This window comes from Populus euphratica, unplaced genomic scaffold, assembly GCF_000495115.2.
Source record: "Populus euphratica unplaced genomic scaffold, PopEup_1.0 scaffold6.1, whole genome shotgun sequence".
Lineage (NCBI taxonomy): Eukaryota > Viridiplantae > Streptophyta > Magnoliopsida > Malpighiales > Salicaceae > Populus > Populus euphratica.
In genome coordinates, this window is record NW_011499849.1 from 1,984,343 (window position 1) to 2,007,918 (window position 23,576).

A 23,576-nucleotide genomic window follows, 5' to 3' on the forward strand; every position below is an offset into this window, starting at 1 on the left:
TGGTGAAGGACACCTCACGTAAATAAAAAAAAAAAACCTTCACCGTTTGTTTACAAAATTTAAAATAAATGTTACATCTGTTCAGGCATTAGATATGTTTCATATTGATAAATAATTTACAGTTTAATAAAATCATTCTTTTCTTAAATTTATTCGTTGTCCCAAAACTAGTACAACAATTGGTGAAGTTATACATCATATTATAAAAAAAAAATGTAAATATATATTATTATGAATTGATACAGTAAAATTGCTATTTTAATATTCTCACAAAAACACCATTACACTAACAAGTGGGAATAAAACAGCCTTTTCACAGGATTTTTCTTTATTATTGGAAAATGCAGTGTTACGTTGTTAAAACCATTTAAAAAGTATATAAAAATACTAATCTTTAAAATAAATTTTATGATGGGGGAAAAATAATGATTATCTAACCATTTAATTGCCGTCGTGGCAGTTGGAAACGAATGAGTTAAGAGTAATTTAAAAATCAATTAAACGAATGAATCTATAGTTAGAGTTTGATATTTTATTCTGTTTTTTTTTAATTATTAATCGAATCTATGGCCTCTCTAGAAATTAAAAAAGAATGTGTTTTCAAAGTTTAAAAAAAGAACAGTTTTCCTGATTTAAAGATGCTCAGCACTGAAAATTGCTGAGGCGTCAGCTTAAAGCTCCGTGGGGACACACAAGCAATAACAAAACCAAAATAATTTAGATAATAATTTCATGAATACAATCAAGGAAAGGTGTTAAGAATTAATAAAGGTTAGAATTAGAAAATCATATGACAAAGAAATTGTTACGAACTTACGGTGATGGGTTGTTTACGACAAGAAAGTAATCCTAGTAAATAACATTACTGTCGGGGCCATTTAATATTAAACATTGTTGTCGGGGCCATCTAGTAAAATTACTAAATCACCATTTAACTAGTGTAAAAGGGTTGAGGTAATTTAATAAACACGCGTGAGCATTGCACGCCTCAGCGGCCGGCGGGTGCCCATACTTGGAATGTAATTGGTATTATAATAGTTTTTATAATTATAATTTTTTTTAAAATAAATTTAAAAAAATATGGTTTATTGTGTTTAGTTGATTTTAGATATTTATTTGATAAAAATTATGATTAAAATTTATGAAAAATAAAAATATATATAAGATATTTGAATAAAAATATAATTAAATTGATCAAGGTAATCATATTACTAAAAACAACATATAATTATTTTTTATTTTTTAATTGTATTAATTATGAATCGTGTCAAAAAATTAAAAAAAAAACCATATAAAAAGTATAAATTGCTAGAACCCATTCCAGAAGCATATGAAAAAACTAATTAGTCATTACATCCTATCATGAATTAATAAACTAACAATTACATGCACAGTAAGTTCTCATGAAATGAGCTCAATGGAAGAGTTTGGAGAATGCTATCTAGATGGTTGCTATAGTTTCTACATTGATACAAATGTGGTTTTTTCATTTTTTGCCTTTCTCTACAGACGGTAAAGGAGAGGAGCAGGGCAGTGACTCTTATGGTAACCCTGAGCAAATAAAGAAAATTTAAGAACCCTAACTAAAAAACCATGTATACATTGTTGTGCAATTATCAACTTAAATTTTACGTGGAACCCGCTTCACCAAACTTAACTTTATTCTGAACCATACAATTATTAATTGTGGTTCACTGCAAACATGACATCCACCACCCAAACAAACATAGTCTTAGAGTAATTCGTGTTGTTGATGCATTTTTGTTTTAATGTTGATGATTTTTCTCTCTTTATTTTCTCTTTTTTCCTTAATTTATGCGTTAAACCATTCAATTTTCCAAGAAAATCATCCAATTTATTTTTTTATATATTTGTTATTTTTTTATTTCATTATTCTTCAATTTATTATTTTTCAATTTTTTTTGTCTATTATATTTGTTCCTCATTTTTCTAAATGCTAGTTTTTTATTTTTTAATTATTTTCTTGATTTGTTTTTATTTTTCAATTCCATCCCTTATTGTTTTTATTTAATTTAATTTTTATATCATATTTAATTTTTATTTTTTTGTTATTTTTTGTTTAATATTTTTTATTTATTTTATTTTTTAATTTCATATCTCCTGTTTTATTTTATTTAATTTTTATACCAGATATAGTCCTTATTTTTTTATTTGAGATAATTGGGAATTTTTCTTCATGATATTTTTGGGTTTACCTTCTATTGAGAAATTCAATCTCATTATTCGGATAATAGATTTTAATAATTAGCTTGATTTGACTCTCTTTTTTGGATTTTTTTTTAAATTTTTTTGAATTTCATTATTTAATAATTATTGAGCCTTCGACTTTGTGATTTTTTTTATTTTTTTCTATAGGATTATCTTAATCTTATATTTCAGGACGCAATTTAGTTGAGTTAACCAAGATTGACTTGGATATTTCATGATTTTTCTTATTTGTTTTTTTATTTCTCCTTTCATCATTTCATTTGTTTAAGAGTTGATCTCCGCTATTTTATTCAATTTCTTTTGTAGGTTGTTATCTTAATTTTACAATTGAGTTGTGAGTTTGACATGTTGACTAGAGATTTTTTTTTTATTCTTTTTAAATATTATTTTAAAATTCCATTTGATTTATTGGTAACTAAGCTTCAAGTTTTTTTTTTTTTTCTTTCAATGAGTTATCATATTTTCATTTAATTTTTACTTTATTATCAAATAAAATCATTAAAAACTTTTAAGAATATTTAAAGGGTGTTTTTTATAGTATTGACAAGTATTAACTATTTTTTTATTAGTTATTGCCCTTTTTTTTCATTGTTGTTTTTTTTGTCATTGATTTTTTTTTTAAATTATATTATTAAATATCTAAGCTTATTAAATCTATTCAAATTAATGAAATAAGTTTAAAATTTTTCTTACTCTTTTAAAAATATTAACATCATCTAAGTATCTTTTTTTTATATTAAAAAAATTATCTTGACCCGTCACATAATGTAGACTACCTAGTTAAAGTGCTAAAAATGACTGTAATTAGATTATGAATAGTGACATGTAAGTTGTGAATGTAATTTTCTAGAATGACAAGTACACATTCTCAAAATTATATATTGCAACATTCTGAAAAATTTTTAATTAATGATTTGCTAACATCTCCTCTTTTAATGTCAATTCAATATTATATATTGCAACATCCCAAATTATGTATAAAAAAAGCTTGCAAAAATGAACTAACAATTGTAAATTGTTTATGAAATCTCAACCAAATTCAAATCAATGTTTTAAACACTAAGATGCAAGTATTAACTATAGATCTAAAAAGTGTAAGGAATTTAGTGTGCAAAATGCATTGTAAATCTTCTCACAGGGAAATATAGGTAGACTGTTCATAGTTTTTTTTTTTAATTTGACTTTTATTGGACTAGATTAAAGATCAATTTGTTGTAAAGGGGTAGGACTGAAAAATAGAGAATCAAAGTGAAAAATATAGAGGGGATAGGTGGATTTAACAAAGTTTGGAAAACATAGTTATTATAGTCCCTATACTTTTTAAATTATAAATATCGAGTCCCTTCAATTTTCAAAATTGAAGAGAAAAATCAATTTTAATGTCAAATTTTATTTTTTTATTTTTTCCTTAATTTGAGAGATGTGAGAGAAAGTGACTAGAATCCGATCCTAGAGAGAGTTTATGCTGACACCGATTCCAACCATAAAAACATTTGATATTGGTGTTAAATTATTCCATTTGATGAGGGGGTTCCTATAACTATTTTTTTACCTTGAAATTGCTTAGAATAACATATCCGAGCTCGATAAGATTTTTGTTTTCAGGTTGATTTCGGGTGCTATGATGTTTTTTTTTTGGTTTTTTTAAGAACATGAATGAGTTTATCAAGTTAACTAGGATGTTTTGTAGATATTTTAAGTAAAAAATAAGTTGAAAAAATAATTTCGAGTCAAAGCAACTTATGCCTTCATTTTCTAGCTATTATGGTGTTGAAAACTAGATAACACTAGAGGACATGTCGTGTGCAAATGACATGTTGTCTAATTTGTCTAGAGGACATGTCGTGTGCAAATGACATATTGTCTAATTTGTCTTTTTTAAAAAAAAAAAATTAAAGCAAATAACATATCATCAGGCCCATAAAAAAAATTAAGGGTAAAAGCACATGGGCTACTCTTACAAGGGCATGAACCTTAACTAGATAGGCCTAGCTCACTAGTCTAGCTTGCTAAGCCTAACAATTTTTAAACTTGTATTTATATTACTATAATTTATCTCTTTTATTTTGTTTATCTAACCTATTTTAAATAGAAATTGTCTTTTTAGTTATTTTTTACGTATTTAATTTTTTAAAATATTATTTTATTTCATTTATAATTTTATTTTTATGTTATATATAAATAAAATTTATTTGAAAAACTAAAAATATTTATTTTTAGATAATATTTTAATGTATAACTTTACATAATATTTTTTTTGCCTAACTATTTTTATTACCATTTAATTAAATAAAAAATTTATTTTTATGAACAAAATTGTTAAATGCATCCATACATAGTTTTGAAACTCGACTTAACTCGGGTCCCAGCCGACCCGAGGCTGAAACCGGGCCAGGTTGAAGAAAAAATGAGGGAAGAAAAAACCTGGTGTGACCAAGTAAAACCCGATCAAGAACCAATTGCAAACCTGTTGATTTTTTAAATTTTTTTTGTTAAAATAACGTCATTTTAATTTATTTTAAAAAATAAAATTTAACCCAACCAACTGGGTGACCCGATCAAAACTCAGGCCTTGAACCGGGCCGAGTCTTAAAACTATGCATCCATATAGCAACACCAAATATCTTGGACTATATCAAACTTTTAGTTTTTTAATTTTTATTTTTATTTACCATTAATAATTTTATTTTTATTTATTAACAAATATAATTCTCAATTTATTTTATTAAATATATACAAAAGTTTTTTGAATTCCACTGGATTTTTTATATAAAAAAACATATTGAAATAACCAGGAAAAGAAATCCAACCCGTGACACAGCTTGTCTGATATGTAAACTAGGTACTGTAGTCAAAATCAATTAATATTTTACACAATTCGAATTAGGCATAGAAGGCTGGCTCTGCACACGAGTTTCCTTGCCCTTGTTTATATATCTAGCTCCTGAAAGAATATATACTCACGTCTCTCCGCAACCTCCTGTCGATATAATAACAAATTCTCCTCAAAATTAAGTTCCTGTTGGATTCATTCTATTGGATTCATTTTTCCCGGAGAACCACACAGTCAATAAAGTATTCAGCTGTAGGAACATTTTGCAACCCCTCGATCAGTGTCAGGAAGATCAATATTTAGTGTTCTTTCTTTCTTGCTTAATGGCCTCGTAGGATATCATCACCTCTTTGAACTTTGCCTCAGCAGCCTCTGCAATAAATCACGAGAAGCAACTTTAAGTTTCACTTCAAAGCTGTGGCATCGCAGTACAAGATCACAGTTAGTGATGGAAAACAAAATCCAACCTTTATTATCTTGGTTCTGATCTGGGTGGAACTCCTTTGCCTTGGTCCTGAATGCCGTCTGCATATATATAAAAGAAAAAAGTCCATTTAGAATCGCATGAATCCATAAAGAGAACAATCCCAGTTATAAGATGAAGCTCTTGATTTGAAAAAAGAGCACGCAATGAAACCAAGTGGAATTGAGTATTACAGATGCAACCAGCAATAATCCGCCCCTAAGCTTTCAAGTAAGAAGAGAATGTGTAGATAAGACATGAAAGTAGATAAACTAAATAGAGAATCCGGTGTTAAGTCAGATTAAAGATTTGAACACACGAAGACATTGATGATAAAACCATGTAGAGAAAGCAGATAGATATAAATAGCACAACAGTCAACCCCCAACATTTTCCAAGCTTTCAAGTAAGAAGAGAATGTGTAGAAAAGAAATGAACGTAAACATACTACATAGAGAATCTGGAGCTTAAGTCAGATTACAGATTTGAACACATGAAAGCGTGGATAATACTCTAAATAGAGGATGTAGATAAGATGTGAATGGCACAATAGCTTCTTCTTTTTTTTGGTTCAGTGGGGGTTTCATGTGGCTCGAAATACAAATATGTCAACTCTGATCACTGGCTAATAATTATTTCAAAGAGATGATATATATCATGAGTGATACCTTAATCTCAGCTTCAGTATATGGTATTGTTCTGGACCTGTCACAAAAAGTCCAGTGAAAATATGTCAATCCCAACTGTTAATGGTACAGTCCAGATAACTGAGAGAATCTCATGATTAAATAAATTGAAAAGCTTAATTATACTGTATCACATTCCAAAAGCCTCTTAATCATCTAAAAAAGCTATATATCTCAAGAATCACGACAGCTACACAAGTTGACTGTCTCACAAATAGGTACTAATAGCTCTTGGCATTACCTGTCAAGTCCCAAAACTGAGTAATGATGTGATAATGAATAGCTTCCACTGTCTCTTGAAGTTCTCCTGAAGTTAGTTCTCTGTTCTCTGAAAGACGTATCAGTTTTCCAATACCAATCATCACGCTGAAATTTTTGATGATATGCACCTGGGCCATTTTCCCTCCACTTCTCATGGTCCCTTGTGTACTTGTTCCTTTCACGGTTAAACACACTTTGCATACGTCTTATACGCTCCTGCAAAACAAAAGGACAACATCAATACATCATAATTGCATACAAATACAATCAAGAAAGGAAACTGCTGGAGAGATCAAAATCAGAGCAGGATAAATGAATTTGACAGCTTCAGAGAAAGACAAAACCAGGCTTGTTACTGTGAAATGGTGCATACAAAGAAAAGCAACCTGCATGATTTATAAACAGAATTGAAGAGGACCCAACAGAAGGAGAGAGTTATACAACAGCATTTCTGAGGTCTAGAGAATTCTTCGAGGTTCTGTTGTTATAGAAATACAAAATGGTTAAGATAACCAAGCTAATACAAAGAAGGACCCCTATTGTGTTTCTACTATCTGACCCCAATCTTGAGGCATAAAAAAAATGTTTTGCAGAAATATAGATCAAGTGGATAGGGCAGAGCCCGGAAAGACACCTTTCTGTTCACGATGTAACTCAGATAGATACAGAGAATTTTAACCAGAAGTAGCCTAACTTGCTAAGAATTTGCAGTTTGTTTTCATGGCTAAGAATCAGCTTATTTACGCTATTATGCATCCAGAGTAGCATTATAGATCTGAATTCAAAAACATATTTCTGAATTCAAACTGCATAAGGAGCAGTACTGCAATTGATCCGTCTTGAAAACCTTGCTTCCTCATGCAATTAAATGACAAAATATGAAGAAAATAAAATAGAGGAGTAACATAAAGTTCATGGCAATGTACCAGAACCAGCTTGACAGATAATTGCTATCTACTCTAAGCCCACCTATTACTCTTAGAGCTAGCAACAATATAGTTTCACAACACAAAGCAGTCTAATACTTACAGGATAATATCTCAAGGCATATATGAAGAAACCATATAACAAAAAATTGATATAGTATGTTCCGCGGGGTTCCATAATCTAATAATGTTACTAATATGACATCCAAAAGGAATGATTCACAAGACCAAAACTCACCACTCTCTCCATTTCCTCTTCATATGCTTCTTGCATTCGACGATTATAATTCTTGCACGCTTCCTCCTGAAAATATGTCCGAAATGACCTGGCAGATTCAGTTGCTCCTTTCCATGCCGATTGTGACCTGGTCAGCTAATCAAGCACATTTATAGACATGATCAGCTCAGCCATTGGCAAGCACAAAAAAGAAAAACATAAAAAGAAAATTCTTATCTTCTAATTATAATTATAAAATTTCACATTCTTTTAGCAGACTAAACACTCAGAACCAGTCACTTATTGTAGACAATATTTTCCTAGAGATTGGGTTTCTAAACAATAAACTTTAGCTAAATTTTCAATGATATATATAAAAAAAGAGATTACTCTTGGGCATTCAATTTGACCGAAAAGAGAGCTGAATTAAGTTAACGATGCAGGAAGGCCGTGCATTTATACTTGCAATAGTCTACCTGAGCATACAACTCATCAATAGTCCACCGCAGCCGCCTGGCCTGCCATGCCAAATCAATCAACTTTCTCAGAATCTAATGAAACAATTTTACGTGTTATCCATTCCTCAATTATTAAGGCAGATTCCAACGTTTTAATTACTTACACCAATACATATTGAATGCATTTGCTTATCTACCACAGAATAAATAAATTATCTCCAAGAAATTAAACATAAACATAAACAATAATAGAAGAACAAGATTAAGAAAGAGCACTAACAGCGTAGGTGGTGGCAGTGGCACCAATTAGACCGAACATGACAACTCCCCAGAGACTCATTTCTTCGGATTTTTCTTGGTACGGTGGCGGTCTGTTTGGAGACGGCCACGGATTATCCTTACTCCGATTAATTTCCTCGCCTCCCATTTTATTGTATTGTATTTAAATACAAAAACTAATAAATCACTCACTGATTTCTATCGATTGGATTCTACGAAACACTAGAATCGTATTTTTAGGGTTTTGACTGTCTACTTTCTTGCATCGCCTCTCTCTCTCTTTTCTTTGATCAAAATGTGATTTTTCTTTTCTTTTGTCTGAATGGAAAGGGAAGAAGAATTGAAATGGATTTATCGTGTAATTCGGAGCTTCTGGTTTATTGAAATTGGGAGAGAGAGATGCGTGAGGTGGCAATTGGAGAAGGATTATCTTAACTGTATTTCGCTGCTTGTGTTTTTTATTTGGGGGGGGATACACATTGCATTATTAAAAGTAAAAAAAATAGGAGTATTTTTTGTATTTTTTTTAATTATAAGCAATGTAATTTAACTGGTATGTTTTTTAAAATTAATGAATTCGAGTTTTATATATCTTAAAATTATTAAAAATTTATATAATTTTAAAATTCATAAAATTAATTATAATATACACAAACTAATATAAATACTCATATTAATTAAAACAGTAAAAGAACACATACTTTTCATACAAAAAAACACCAGACCTTCCACCTAAACAAACACATAATGCTTGCATGTACCAGGCGAGGCGGGACATTGCACTTTTACATTTTAAAGTTTTAATAATAAAAAAAAAAAATTTACATTTTAAAGTTTTAATAATAAAAAAATAATAATAATTTCATAATTCATGTTATACAAGTATTAAATATATCTTACACTTCTAGTTGCATTCATTGTATTCCTGTGTGGGTTTAAAAGAATTTCAAAATAAAAAATAAATTTATACCTGATGATAGAGATTACTAAATAGATAACTCACGTTGTGCTGGTGCTGCAGGATGATTTTATTTTTTTTAATATATAAAAAAAGAATATCATGGAGATACCAAAAAAAAATTAAAAAAAAAATCTAAGATTCAGTCATTGACTAGACTGATTTTAATAAACTCAACTAATTAAATAACATAAAAAAAAATAATGATAGTAAATAAAAGAAAAAAGAAAACTAACAACAAAAAAAGGTAAAGAAAATCTAACCTGAATCTATCTAAGTTAGCATATCAAATATAATATTTGGTCAAGGCATTAAGATAACCCTGTTAAAAATAAATTAAATAAAATTATTAAATTCAATTATCATATATTTTAATGTTGAAAGATAAAATTAAAAAAATTAAAAAATATTCATAGTCAAACCAAGTATACTCGTTAATCTTATAATCATAGGTATAACATTAAAATAATCTCATAAAAAGAAAAGAAAAGAAAAGGATCAATTTTTAATCAATAAAACATTAAAAGATAAAATAAAAATAAAAAATTAGTTTTAAGAAAAAATCAAAAAGGATGTTATCTAATAATAAAAATAAAATAAAATGAGAATATGATAATCTCATATCAATTAAAAAAAAAAACTCAATTTTCAACGAATAAAATAAGGACTAAATCGAAGAAAACAAATTGATACAAATAGGTGAAAAAAGCAAGACTCGAGTCCAGTTGGGTCAGTATGCAAGATATTTGACTTGGTTATGATACCAAGGTAATCCAATCGAAAACAATTTGAATAAAATTATGAAGATTAATTATCAAAGAATTCAATGTTGAAGAGCAATGTAACTCGAGCTATTTTAAAAATAATGCAAAATCCAATAGAAAGCAAATAACAAAGCTCAATTCTCAATTAAATAAATATTAAATGATGAATCTAAAAAAAAAACTTTAAAAATGATATATAAAAAAAAAACAAAGCAAACTCGGCCAAGTCCTTTAAACCTAGCTTAATTTTTCAAATTCGCAACTTGTGAAATACTAGACCTCAGATCAATTAAGAAGTTCAATTTTGATCTAATTTAATGTTAAATAATGAAACAAAAAAATCAATTTTAAAAATTTATTAAATTTTATTAAAATAACTATTAAAAGAACGAGGATTAAACATGATATTAAAAAAACTAAAGAGGGTGAAATTACACAAAAAAGTCAATTATAAAAATTATCTTGAATGAAATAAATAGCAATCAAAATAATAAGGATCAAATCTGATATATAAAAAAACTAAAGAAAGATGAATTAAAAACAATTTTTAATTTGATAAATTATTTTATATAAAACAAAAGGTAATAAAAAATAAGGACCAAATCTAAAGATGAAGACAATTGAAAGGTTATCTTGAAATTTTGAAGTGTTAGCACGAGAATCAATGAAAAGCGAGAAAAGAAAGGGGAAAAAATGAAAAAAATATCAATGCCAAATTAGATACTTGTCGGATACATGCGCCTTCATATCATGGAGGGGCCACCAGAAGCTTTCAAATATCATTGTGAAATGTGGTGTTTTGTCATTGAACGATATTACAAACGCTACCTGAAAGGTATGGATACGCATCTACCGTTGGTACATGCAATGCTTGTGTCGGCCACTTTTGTTTTTGAATAATATTTATATTTCTAAGTTACTAAATTGCCCTTAGTTAAAACTAATAATAAAAAAAAGGAAAAGACAAAAATGCTCTTGAACAACAACTTTAGTTTTTTTTTTAAGGAAAATTTTTTTATTTTGTTGTTTTAAAAAAATCAAAAACAAGAAAACCCTCAATGGAAGCTTCATTTTTAAAAAAAAAATTGTAATTAAATTATTTCATTTTCTTGAGAGAAAAAAAATAAGAAAAAAGAAAAGCCCTTTTGATGCCAATCTAATTTTCTTTTATTTGTAAGGGTAATTAAGTCTTTTAACTATTCTAAACAAGGAAAAAAGATTGATCTAGCTTCAATCAATTTGATAATACAAATGAACCCTGCAAAAATAAAATCCTCTACAATTTGCACTTATTTGGCTTTTTTTATGAAGGGTTAAAACATCATTATACTGCACAATGAAACATCAATGAACTTCAGTTTTTTATGTGAAATAACATGATAATCACAATTAATATATAAACAAGTAAATATTAAAAAATTACTAATTTATACGAGGAAATATTGAAAAATTAACCTTTTTTTTTTAGAAAACTCATGTCATGAAATTCATTATGATATATTGATGAGGTAACTTAATAATCTGATAGTCAAGCTTAGTACATGTGGGCTTTATAAATGAAAAAAACACATAATCAATTTGATCAGAATACAATTATAAAAAAAATAACTCATTTATTTCTTATTTATAAAACATAAATTATACTCATGAAGCAACTTAATTACTCAAAAGCTGACCTAATAACTCAAGCATTTGATCCATTAGGTTTGACAAATATTGTATTCACTATCTAATTTATGAATTTAATGTTTGATAAATGAATCTAAAGTAAAAATAAAATTCATGAAATAAAAACACTTTGCATAAGAAATTATAAAGATATTATAATTATGGGATTCATATTGCATCAAAGTATTGTTTCTAAATATTCTTGGTCAATACTTAGAAATAACATGTAAGTGCTTATCATATGAAATATACATTGAACTGACTTGCATGAAAATTTTACATGGAGTTATCACTTGTGTCTGTAAAAATATTCACATGATGGCTGGTTAAATGATTCATAGACTTGAGATCACCACGTTATTTTATATGAAGAGTATTATGTTCTAATCATGTTACATGTTATCTTGGTAAATGTAATGTAACAAATAGGCAGACATTGAATATAAAGTAAACTATATAAAGATATTTAAATTATCAAAAGAAGATTCATCATCCTAATTAAATTTTAAAAAAATCTAAATGTTCTCAAATAGTATTAATTGTTAAATCATTGTGCAATATGGAATGAGATTTGAAAATAGTTTTAAATCTTATTAAAATGATCAATGACTATAATGTTGTGAATAAATATGATTTGGCATGGAAGCCACTCCATGCTAAAATATTTAAATCAGAACATTATTGATAAATAGATAATAATTACAGTAAAAAACCTGTCACTGAAAAGTTACGTGAAACCACTTATGACTTTTTTAATATTTAGGGGATCATGACACATTGCTAGACAATACAATTAATCTTCAAATATAAATTAATTATTGAATTGATAGTAAATTAAATTATTTAATTTATTTAATTTTATTTATTTAGAATTACAATTTATATTTTGGTCAATATATTAGGAACTTAATAGGTCACACATATTAAAAATTATTAATCAAGAATTAAATTGGGATAATTAAACAAGTGTGATTTGATTGAAAATAACTTTAGAAATTAAGTACTAGAATGTATTTAATTATGGGATTATAATTATAAGTTCTATAATAATCAAGTAGGAACTTGATTAATTAAATTTCTAAAATTATCCTTATATAATATATGGATATTATTTAAGAGGAAAATTGATTTTTTATTTATTTATAGGGTATTTAGGATCCCTATAAATATAAAGTCAAGCCTATTATTTAGCTAGAGAGAATATTTATGTCAAATAGTTTTTACAGAAAAACTATATAAAGAAAAAATTAGAGCTAGCACTCTAGGATTAACAAATCTCTCTCCTAAATAGAAATTTAGAAGATTTCTTACTAGTGATTCATGTGGATTACAATTATATGTCAAAAAATTAGACAACTTATGATTTGCGATAACTCAGCTTTAAAGTTGAAAAAAAGTTCAAATCTTCAAGCAATCTTCGTATAAACCCCTAAACAACTCTTGATATGTCTAACAAGATCTTTGAGATTCCTAAATAATTTTTAAATTTATTATTTCAACTGCGTATATGAATTTGAGAGCCCAATATATACAATGAGGACAAATAAGAGCATCTTAGTCACTTACAAGAAGTATTTCAAAACTTTGAGGAATCAAAAGTTATATGCTAACTTGAAGAAGTGTGAATTCTTCATTATCAATCTTGTTTTCTTGGGTTTTGTTATTTCCAATAAAGGAGTGAAAATGGATCCTATAAAGATTGAAGCAATTCTAAGCTAGCCACTCAAACTCTTTATAATATTCAGAGTTTTTACGATTTAATATCTTTTTATCGTTGTTTTATAATATAAAAAAATAGTATTATTACTGCTTCAATCACTAAATACTTGAAAGGAGATAATTTTAAGTGGACTAACGAGGTAAAGAAGTGTTTTGGACTTATGAAGCAAAAGGTGACTAATATGCATATTATTTATCTATATAATTTCTAAAAAGTTAAGTTAAATGTGACGCATCTAATGTTGATATTGATGTTATTTTTAGTTAAAAAGGAAACCTATTAATTTTTACAGTGACAGGCTTGACAAGTTAAGAAGAAAATATTCAATTTATGATAAGGAGTTAAATACCATCGTTTGTTCTTTGAACCAGTAGTTTCAATATTTATGTCTAAAACCACCTGTGCTATTTTCTAATCATGAGGATTTGAAGTTTCTTAATATTCAACAAAAACTTAGCTAAAGATATGATTATTGAGTTGGATTTCTACAAACTTTTAGTTTCTTTGTAAAACACATATAGCATTCATAACATTGTTGTTGATGTTTTGAGTCAAAAATATTTGTTATTGACAAATATACAACCGGAAGTGATAGGTTTTAAAATATTAAAAAATGTTTATAGGCATGGTGTTGGCTTTAGAAAAATATGAGTTAAATGTGAAAGTGGTGTTTCCAAGCATTTTGTTATGTTGAAGGGTTATCTTTTCAAAAGAAATTGCTTGTTTTTTTAAAAAGTAAAAAACGTGTACTAGTTAATGAATGTTTAGTTTTATGTCCAAATCATTTATTTTTAGTGTTTTTTCCATATATAGAGGTAGTCCAAGTATATAATTATGATTCAAACTATATATTGAGGTTTTTTGGTAAAAATCTGAACTGAAAATCTTTAACTTGATTTTTTGACAAAAATATAATTTTTATCTGTATCTTTAAACTGATAAGTTATTTGCATATGTATCTCTTTGATTTTATATATTGGAGTGGCGTGTGAAAATATTTATTTATGTGAGTAACTTATTACTTTACAATATCCATTTTATCACAGTATTAATTTTAAAAATAAGTTTAGGTTAATTATAAATTTAAAAACTTTAGTTTGAATTTCATGTGTTATGCTGACAGCAGAAACAAGGCAAATTTAAGTTTTATGAAAATATTGGTAGAAACAAGCCAAATTTAAGTTTTATAAAAATATTGTTTTTAACTAAATGATTAAAATCCTGTTTATTTTTATATTTTAAAAATAAATAAAAATATTAATTTTTTTATTTATTTTAAATTAATTTTTTAAATAGTTTTAGATTATTTTATATGTTAATATCAAAATTAATTTTTAAAAAATAAAAAAATATTTTAATATATTTTTAAATAAAAAATACTTTAAAAAATAACTATTTTTATATTTTCAAACCCTCCTATACGCACATGGCTTTGCTCACGTGGTACAGCACCCCCGCTCCTAGTGAGGCGAGGGTATTAAAGGCTTTTTAGAATAAGGCTCAGTTCACATGACTCACGCGCTCAGGGGACGAAAAAAGCCAAGTAGGATGTTGGCGTCATTATTCATTGACAATTGTTTTCAACCTAGCAGGGAAAAAGGAGCTACCCTCCTCCACTACCGTCCGTCCCAAGTATCTTAACGCCCAACGAGTTACCTCCTGATAATTAACAGATCAAGTGCTTGAATGATACCCAATTATTTTATCACAGATAGATCCTCTTCTTTTTAGAACATTATCGTGATACCAGCCGAAACAGATATCAGACAAATGTATTTTTTTTAACTTCATAAACCTCACAACAGAAAGCCTCGTACATCCTCAAATTCCCAATGAAACAGGCAAAAATCAAAATCACCAACAGAAGTCTCCCTTCTTACCCGGACAATATACATATATCTGTGATTCTAGCACGTAATCTTCTTCCAAAAAATGTGAAGAACGCAGAGTTAGGAGCTTAAACCTATACAGAAAAAGAAACAAGAACTTTCTTCCCTATTTCTGTTTGTTTCAAAACGAGTTCCAGTATGAAAGTCAAACTTGAACCACTTCAATTCTTTGTTAGAAGGAATCAACGCCTTGTTATCTCTCTTCAGCATTCAGAGCTCCGGTTTCAAACGTGCTGCTGAAAGCATGAGTGTTTCCAGGTCAAGAAAATAGAAACAAAAGTTTTGAGTTGAGATTATAAGACCAGGTCAAGAAAATAGAAACAAAAGTTTGAGTTGAGATTATAAGTACTGCTGATTACCATTCGGTCCTAAATTGTCAATAGCTGAACTGGAATCAAATCCCATTTGGAAATAGCTCTGGAGCTCATTATCTAATACAGCCTGCACATGCGGAGACAATTCCAAGAATAAGAGCTCATTATCTAATACAGCCTACACATGCAGAAACAATTCCAAGAATAGGTATTTGATGAGCAATTGATTCTGCAGAGCATTTGCAAAGATGCATCACTTACATGAGGTGCTGGAGAAAATTGTGGATTGGAATTTGGAATGACTTGTATGCCGGGTTGAAAAATTCTATGTGGATACGGGTGTGAGCTTATCCCAGGACTGTATCCTAGAATAGCTGCATTGCCACCACGTGAATGCAGGATCTGATGGAAGGGAAACCTATCAGGCTTTATTCAAAAAAACATATACGAAAATTGTCTATAAATTCTTTCACCGCATAAACATTGCTTACATCTTTAGATAGAATCCTCTCTACATCAATTTGCAGTTCTGGATTTACAGTGGCAAGTTTCATTGACAAAAACTGCAATAGCAGGCAAGTATTAGTAACTTGTAGTCCTTGGGAAGCACAAATGGCTTCAGTGATGTTGAATTCATCACACAGAACTCTCAGTGCTTATAATTTGCAAATGTCATTTTTGTAGAAAAAAAGCTAAACTTGATTCTCATCTGATTTATGATAGGAATTACAAACTTAATGCTTGACTTAAAAATCACTATCCTTTATGGGTATTATCATCCCATGGACATCAGTTAGACTCCAGAAATAGCAACACTTTTTGCAGACGCTAATGATGAGATACTATGAATTTATTCTGCTTCCAATAGTTCACCAGGGTGTTTTGTTGTGTGTGTGTTTTTTTCCCTAAAAGTTATAGCTCCAATTCAAACTAGCAAACTTATCATGCGGCTTAGTGAACATTAAGAGTACAGGTTCAAATGACAATTTCAGTCCATAATCTTGACCTTAGAATGGCGTACCTCAACTTGCTGTTGCAATGATTGCACATAGTTGATAATCTCATCAAGCATTACTGCCTTTCCAGTAATCTAAAACAATGATCAACACCAAACTAATCAGCATCTGTTTTTTTTTCACTCAAATAAATAGTTTCCATTAAGAAGCTATCTAAGTACCTTATTGCATCCTGGGACAAGTTCTTGTAGCATTCTCATCCGCTCGCTGATCTTTTCTCTTCTCACCTGCAAAAAGGCCTCTATGTTCAATATGAAAATGAGCCAGATCATTTTCCCATTTTCAACAAATAATAGTGAGAAGGTACCCTCTCTGCAAGGCTGTGACTATTGGTAGCCTGACCCCTTCTGGCTCTCACATGAAAGTAATTCTCTTTAGGAACTTCTCCACTTTGAGTATCGTCTTTAGCTTGTTTAGCTGCCTGTTTGCCCCGCAAATTAGGACCGGGGTTTTGTTCAGTTTTTTGTGTCTTTTCATCCAGTTCTTTTGCAATACCACAACTCTGTCCAGAAAGATCCTTTCGTAACTCTCCTTCAGTATTCTAGATTTAAAGACAAAAGATTCATGAATTCACAAATACGAAACACAAAATTACATTGCTGCAGAATCTTTAACTTCCTAAAGTATAAGATTAGACCTAATTCAAATTACCTTGTTTGGATCCAAAGGAGAATTAGACTCGGGTACTCTTTTTCTTCTCTTTCCATTTGGTGAAGCTCCAATACTTGTCTCTTCTGATAATTGCTGATCTTCCTGAAGTTGAGCATAGTTTGCCTCCTTGTTGTAATTTGGAGGGCACCCAGTATGAGCAATCTGACCACATTCGGTCAGGCCAAGAGAGCCAACCATTTCTGAGAAATTCCCACTTCCAAATCCAGGAAACTTTGGCACCAGCTCAACAAAGCCTGAACCAGAGGGGTAACGAACAAGGTTGCTAATACCTGGGTTTTCCATTACAATTGGGAAAGGAGAATTGGAAAATCCATTTTGAGAAACTATTGATGAACCACCAAAATTCCCAGGCTGGCTTAGTGAAACTACTGGATCCCAAGCAGAAACATAGAAGGGGTTTGTGTTCATTCCTGAAGATGGACAATTCATAACACTCTCACCTCTATTTTGATATCCTAAATCATCATTACTATCACCGCTGCCATCCATGTTCTGGGATTCAAAAGCTAAACCCCCAAAATCTAAGGAATAGCCTATGTATACTATTGAGGAGAGAACCCAAAGCAACAGTCAGCAAAGACAAGTGCTAAATATAGATATGAAACAGAAGGAGCTATAACCTTAAAAGTGAGAAGTGAGTTTGACCAAAATTAGCTGGTGATATCTTGCAAGACTCAACAAGGAACAAGTAACCTTGGCAGCTTTATAAAACTGTGATGGTGCTATAAAGTAAAAGAAACCCATCTCATCGCAGCAGCATCCCGTAGACACAAAGTGAAAAGGAGAAATCCAATGTATCAGGCATAAAATCTAAACAGCATCAGCTACTTCAATATTTGGAAAACCCTACGATCAAGTCTACTCTAATTTGCAAGAGAAAAATGAAAAATGGTTCCTACAGACAGCAAAGTGAACCTTTCAGAGCATAAAGTAGACACAGACAAACAATGGCATTTGCTAACAAACAGCTCATCAAAAGGAAAGCAGATTCCCTTTTTTCACTTTTGTTGGACTGGCAAAAATTTATCACCTTCTCCATTCACTTAAGCACCACCATATTGATCTTATCACCCTTGAATCTCTTCAATTAAGACCAAAATCGAAGAGGATCACCACAAAACTTGAAGCAATGAACGTGTAATTAGAGAGATGGTGTCCGGAGAAATTCCTAAAACGGAAATGACATGAAGTTCCAAAATTTTAATTGAAGACCAAACAATCCCAAGAACCAAGAAATGGTACGTTTTCAGGCACCCTTTTGCAATATTCTCAGATGGGTGTCCAAAAAAGCATCAAATTCTACTTGAATTATGCAAGAACTGAAAAGAAACGAGTTTCATTCACAGTCCCCTGAATGGGTGGTTTGATCGTACCCCGAAGAGCATCAAATGCTCTCTCAAACAGACAAGAAAAAAACAAATTTCATCAGATCGGCGCTTCTACAATCAGTTAAAGAAGCATCAAATTCCAACCTAAATTCCAACCTTTTCAACACACCACAGACAATGTAGACCTATGAAACTAGAGAGACAAGGAGAGTGGAATACAAAAGTAGAGAGAGAGAGAGAGTCTCTTGGGTTACCTGCTCGAGTTAACAGGTGACAAGTATGATTTTAAAAGACAGACTAACTACTACCCAACTGCTTTTGTTGCTAAATTATTAGAGAGCCTAATCACTTTACTCCTTGTAAATTCTTTTATTATTATTATTATGTATATCTTTAAAAATTGTTAAAACCCTGCACAGTGCTTTTCCTCCTTCTTCTTTTCTTTTAGAAACAAAAAAGAAATAGTAAATATATATAGTCTGAGAAAAGATTGGAAGAGGTTCCTCTCTTCAAGCCCAAGCTTGCTTGCTTGTTAGATTGCTTCCTTCTTCGACATATACTTTATGTTTTTTTACCGACACATTTGCCAACTATCCTACCAGGCTCTCTTTGCTGTTACACACTCATCTTTCTCAGTGCCAACAAACAAACCTTTCATTTCTTTTGAGAGTTCTCATTATGCTCTTGAGGTCCATCATTCTCAATGAATGAGCATCACTGCTCTCCATCAACCTGTCTCCAAACCCCCCTCCTTCCCGAGCCCCAGACCATCAAATAAATAAGCTCCAGGATTTTTCAAGCTTGAAATTATTTTTTTTATTATATTGATGTTAAAAATAAATTTTAAAAAATAAAAATAATATTTTCTTTCAAATTAGGAAATATTTTAAAAAAATTAATAGCTATAAAAATACCTTAATGTTAAAAAGTAAATTAAAAAAAAAAAAGGTCTCCTTCGTGCAAAAAGGTCCCTTGTATATGATGGTTGGTTTTTATGTGATTACTGGACAAGCGACGATTGTGTGGCTGTGATTACAGAACTTAAAGAGAATACTCTAAGTGGACAACACACAGGGTATGGTGTCTACATTTTTTATTTTTTATTTTATTTAGCTCATGTTATATTATTAATTAACACCTGCAGCAATCTTTTTCTTTTTTACTTTGGAGGCTCTGACCAATGCCCAATGGAGAACACATGGAATATTGGAATCTAATCATCAATTTTACCCTCTTGTCCTGGTACAGTTTCCAGCTGTAGGTTTTTAGTGTGCAAAAAAACACCTCTCAACCACCCTTACCTGTTCAAAACAAATTATCTGGTCACCTTCGAGTCTGCAGTGGCCTCGCTGGAATTTTTAAATTTAATCCGAAATTAACGGCCAATTTTGTTCCAAAAGCATAATCCTGTGTGAGACACCTCATCGCAAAGAATGAATTATTGTACAGTAAGCAGCAGCTGTTTGTAACCATGGACTAAGCCGCATTTTATACAAATTTAATTTTTCAAAAAATTATTCTTTTTAATTTTTTATATTATTTTACTGTGTTGCTGTTAAAAATAATTTATAAAAAATAAAAAATATATTTTTATATAAAATATTTTAAAAATAACAAACACAAGTTTATTTAAGAGAATAATGTCAATTGCTTTTTTAAAAAAATTTTATGGAAAAATACATCTAAAAATATTTTTTATTTTTAAAAATTATATTTTACACCAACACATCCAAAAAAATAAAAAGTATTTTAAATCATAAAAATAATAATAAACGGGTATAAAATTGCGGTGGATGGTGAGGGATCGGGGTTGATTAAAAATAATAATAAACGGGTATAAAATTAAAATAATAATAAACGGGTATAAAAGTGCGGTGGATGGTGAGGGATCGGGGTTGCTTTGATTTTGCAATTTGCGTGATGCCAAGCGGTCCCCTCGAGAAGGACTGCATAGTCAAAATGAGTATATAGATATGATGATTGAGATGGGGCAACCAAGTAATCAATGTGGGCACTCACACCAAATCCATCTTCAGTTTAAGACCGAGAGAGGTGGGGGCAAGCCAGGCCCTCAGGAAGCCTAGACATGTGTGTTTTTTCTTCCTTCCTTCCTTCCTTCCTGCCCCCTCCTTATATATGCTCTGGCTGAGAATGCGTTGTGATGCATTATTGTATTCCAACAAAAAGAAAAGAAACGAAGAAAAAACACCCAATCCAGCTAGAAAGCACGGGATCGAGACTGAAAGCCATTGATAATTGGGACTCACCGTACAGATTAGAGAAAATCTTTCCTATTTTTTTTTCTTTTATGGAATGATTAAAGGAAGATTTATGGTTACAAAGTGCATGATTAATCATGCATGCAGATGTTGACTTGATGAGAGCATGCAACGCATGCAGCGACTTCCATTTTCATGGAAGGAGCGCAGGGGCAAGGACTGTGTGTGCAGGTTTCGAGTGATTGTTGGCAATAGTCATAGACCAGAGAGTAATCATGCAATGTCGTTTTCAAATATGAGGCGAAGAAATTGCAAGCAAAATACATTTGCAACTTCTACATTAAAGAAGTCTATGCAAAGTTTGTCTGTGGTTTTCTAAGAAATCATTTTCCTTTTATTATAAACGAAATATATTTGTTAAAAGATGTAAAAAATAAAAAATATCAAATTATTTATTGATTATATTATATTTATTTATTATTTATTATTTTTTTAATTTCATCTTTCTTTCACATTTTTATTTGTCTTTGTGATCTTTATTTTTTTATTATAATTTATTTTATTTAAAATAATTTTTTTAATTTCATCTTCCTTCAACTTTTTAATATGTTAGTCTTGATCCTTTTTTTTTAATAAATTTAAAAAATAAAACAAAATATTAATAAATTATTTTTAAATTTTTTTATGATATAACTAAATACTAAAAAAATATTTCCAGCTTATTTTTAATGACATTATCAAATATAAAAAATAATTTACTTTTCAAGAATTCACTTTTTCATACAAACTACTTCAAAAAAAATTACTCAAAAAATATTAAGGCTTCAAAATGAAAAACTTGTTCTTTAAAAAATAATTGTGCGACAAACCTTATTTGAAAAAAAAATAAAAAATAAACAATGCTTGTGAAAAAAAAAATCGTGCCAGTCTTGTCTCTTTAAAAAAAATATTAAGGCTTCAAAATGAAAAACTTATTCTTTAAAAAATAACTGTGTGACAAATCTTATTTGAAAAAAAAATAAAAAATAAACAATGCTTGTGAAAAAAAAAATCGTGCCAGTCTTGTCTCTTTAAAAACTTTCATACATTGTACAACATAATTAGGGAAATTCGTCCCGTCATTAAATTTCGTACCACCATTTCTCACATCTTGAACTTGATAATTTTAGAACAAGATCCTAAGTTTAGTCACTTTAATTATCCCTTTAAGAGCTATATGGAGTGCTCTATTTCAAGTTTGGAGGGCTACAGGTTTCGATCCAGTATTTGTTAATTGTGATGAGAAGAGAGCAACCTCAAATTCATTTTGATTATGTCTGTCTCTTTAAAAGCTTTGATGTTTCAAAATTTAATATGTTCAGCAACGAGATCATTTCATAAAAAGTGTAATTAAAAGAGTTTGCGATTTACTACTATGATCAGCAACTATAAAAACATGCATAATTCAATTTTGAAAAGAATTACGAGGAACTGATATAAGAATTAGCGGATTTTTTCTACCACTTTTCATCTTTAACTGCATATTAACATAATTTAAAATATTTAGAAATTTTGTTGTTTCAAATTCAATTATAGATTTTAGTAGGCAAATGATAAATTACTTGCACAATTCAAAGACACCTCTCATTTGTTTTTTCTTTCGATTCCCACCTTTTTTTGTTATTCATGTCCTTTCAGTTTTTAAAAGTTCATTATTAACCATTTGAAAAAAGCTCTCATCAGGAAGCCGAACACTCATGTTTGATCTTCTCTCAAATAGTCTTTTTTAGCCCCAGTCTCCATGCCAAAAACCAACCCATCAGCTAGATCAATCCACAAATAGTTTTTCCATTCCAATCATTTATCAAAAGTATCCATCAATTCAATCCAAATAACACATGATTATAATAAAATTGATTCAACACCTCTCTCAATCACATAAATATACAATAACCCAATCAACCCTTCATCTCATCACGCAAAAACAAAAATAAAAAACCCACAATATTAAAAGGAGGCTCTAAAAAGTAAAACAAAAACCAATCAACCCTTCATCTCATCACGCAAAGGAGGCTCTAAAAAGTAAAACAAAGAAAATAAAATTACCTTCTAAAAATAAATTAGAAACAATACTAATCAACTGAGTTTTTTGTTATAAATTTTTATAAATAAAAAAGATTTTAAAAGATATGTACTACTTAAAGTAGTGTGAATCTAAAAAATATATCAAAACCAAATAACTTATTTTAACAATCAGTCAAGTCTAAGATATTGTGTACCTAACAAATATGTAAGATCCAAATGACTTAAGTTTGATAGTTAACTAAGTTCAAGGTAACATGAATTTAGCATGTTTGTCAAACCCAAAATACATAGATTCAGCAGTCAGCTAAACCCAAAATAATATGATTCTAGCAAATATGTTAGTTTCAAAGTTTCTAGATTCAACAATTAGTTAAGAACAATTTAACGTGGGTCCAGCAAACATGATAAACTCAAAGAACTTGAATTCAGCAGTCAACCAAGCTTAAAACTATATAAGTTTGAAAAACACATCAAACCCATAACATTTGGATCAATTATTACCAAGTTCTAAGTCTATAATTTAATCATAGACAACCTCCTAAATTAAAAGTATTGTATGCATGATAAATTGGCATTTCTCTTCATCTAGAACAATAATATGAGTCATTCATG

The 23,576-nt window shown here is 29.6% G+C and overlaps 2 protein-coding genes across 4 annotated transcripts; both read right to left on the minus strand.

Annotated features, from left to right (window-relative positions):
• Window positions 1–5,017: 5,017 nt before the first annotated feature.
• Window positions 5,018–8,798, minus strand: LOC105120526 (uncharacterized). Of its 2 annotated transcripts, XM_011018772.1 has the most exons (7): window positions 8,354–8,798; window positions 8,092–8,133; window positions 7,637–7,771; window positions 6,453–6,688; window positions 6,194–6,230; window positions 5,530–5,587; window positions 5,018–5,434 (listed from the first exon to the last, which is right to left on the minus strand). In XM_011018772.1, exons 1-7 carry the CDS (start codon window positions 8,498–8,500, stop codon window positions 5,355–5,357), a joined length of 735 nt encoding a protein of 244 aa, XP_011017074.1. In that variant the 5' UTR covers window positions 8,501–8,798; the 3' UTR covers window positions 5,018–5,354. The 2 variants fall into 2 exon arrangements, with proteins under 2 accessions (XP_011017074.1, XP_011017075.1); XM_011018773.1 differs by lacking the exon at window positions 8,092–8,133.
• A 6,426-nt stretch (window positions 8,799–15,224) lies between these two features.
• On the minus strand, window positions 15,225–18,999 carry LOC105120527 (transcription factor bHLH74-like). Of its 2 annotated transcripts, none has more exons than XM_011018775.1 (8): window positions 17,333–18,999; window positions 16,989–17,222; window positions 16,843–16,908; window positions 16,687–16,755; window positions 16,157–16,228; window positions 15,927–16,067; window positions 15,711–15,792; window positions 15,225–15,584 (listed from the first exon to the last, which is right to left on the minus strand). In XM_011018775.1, exons 1-8 carry the CDS (start codon window positions 17,840–17,842, stop codon window positions 15,562–15,564), a joined length of 1,197 nt encoding a protein of 398 aa, XP_011017077.1. In that variant the 5' UTR covers window positions 17,843–18,999; the 3' UTR covers window positions 15,225–15,561. The 2 variants fall into 2 exon arrangements, with proteins under 2 accessions (XP_011017077.1, XP_011017076.1); XM_011018774.1 differs by having other exon boundaries at window positions 15,225–15,587.
• Between the last annotated feature and the right edge of the window lie 4,577 nt (window positions 19,000–23,576).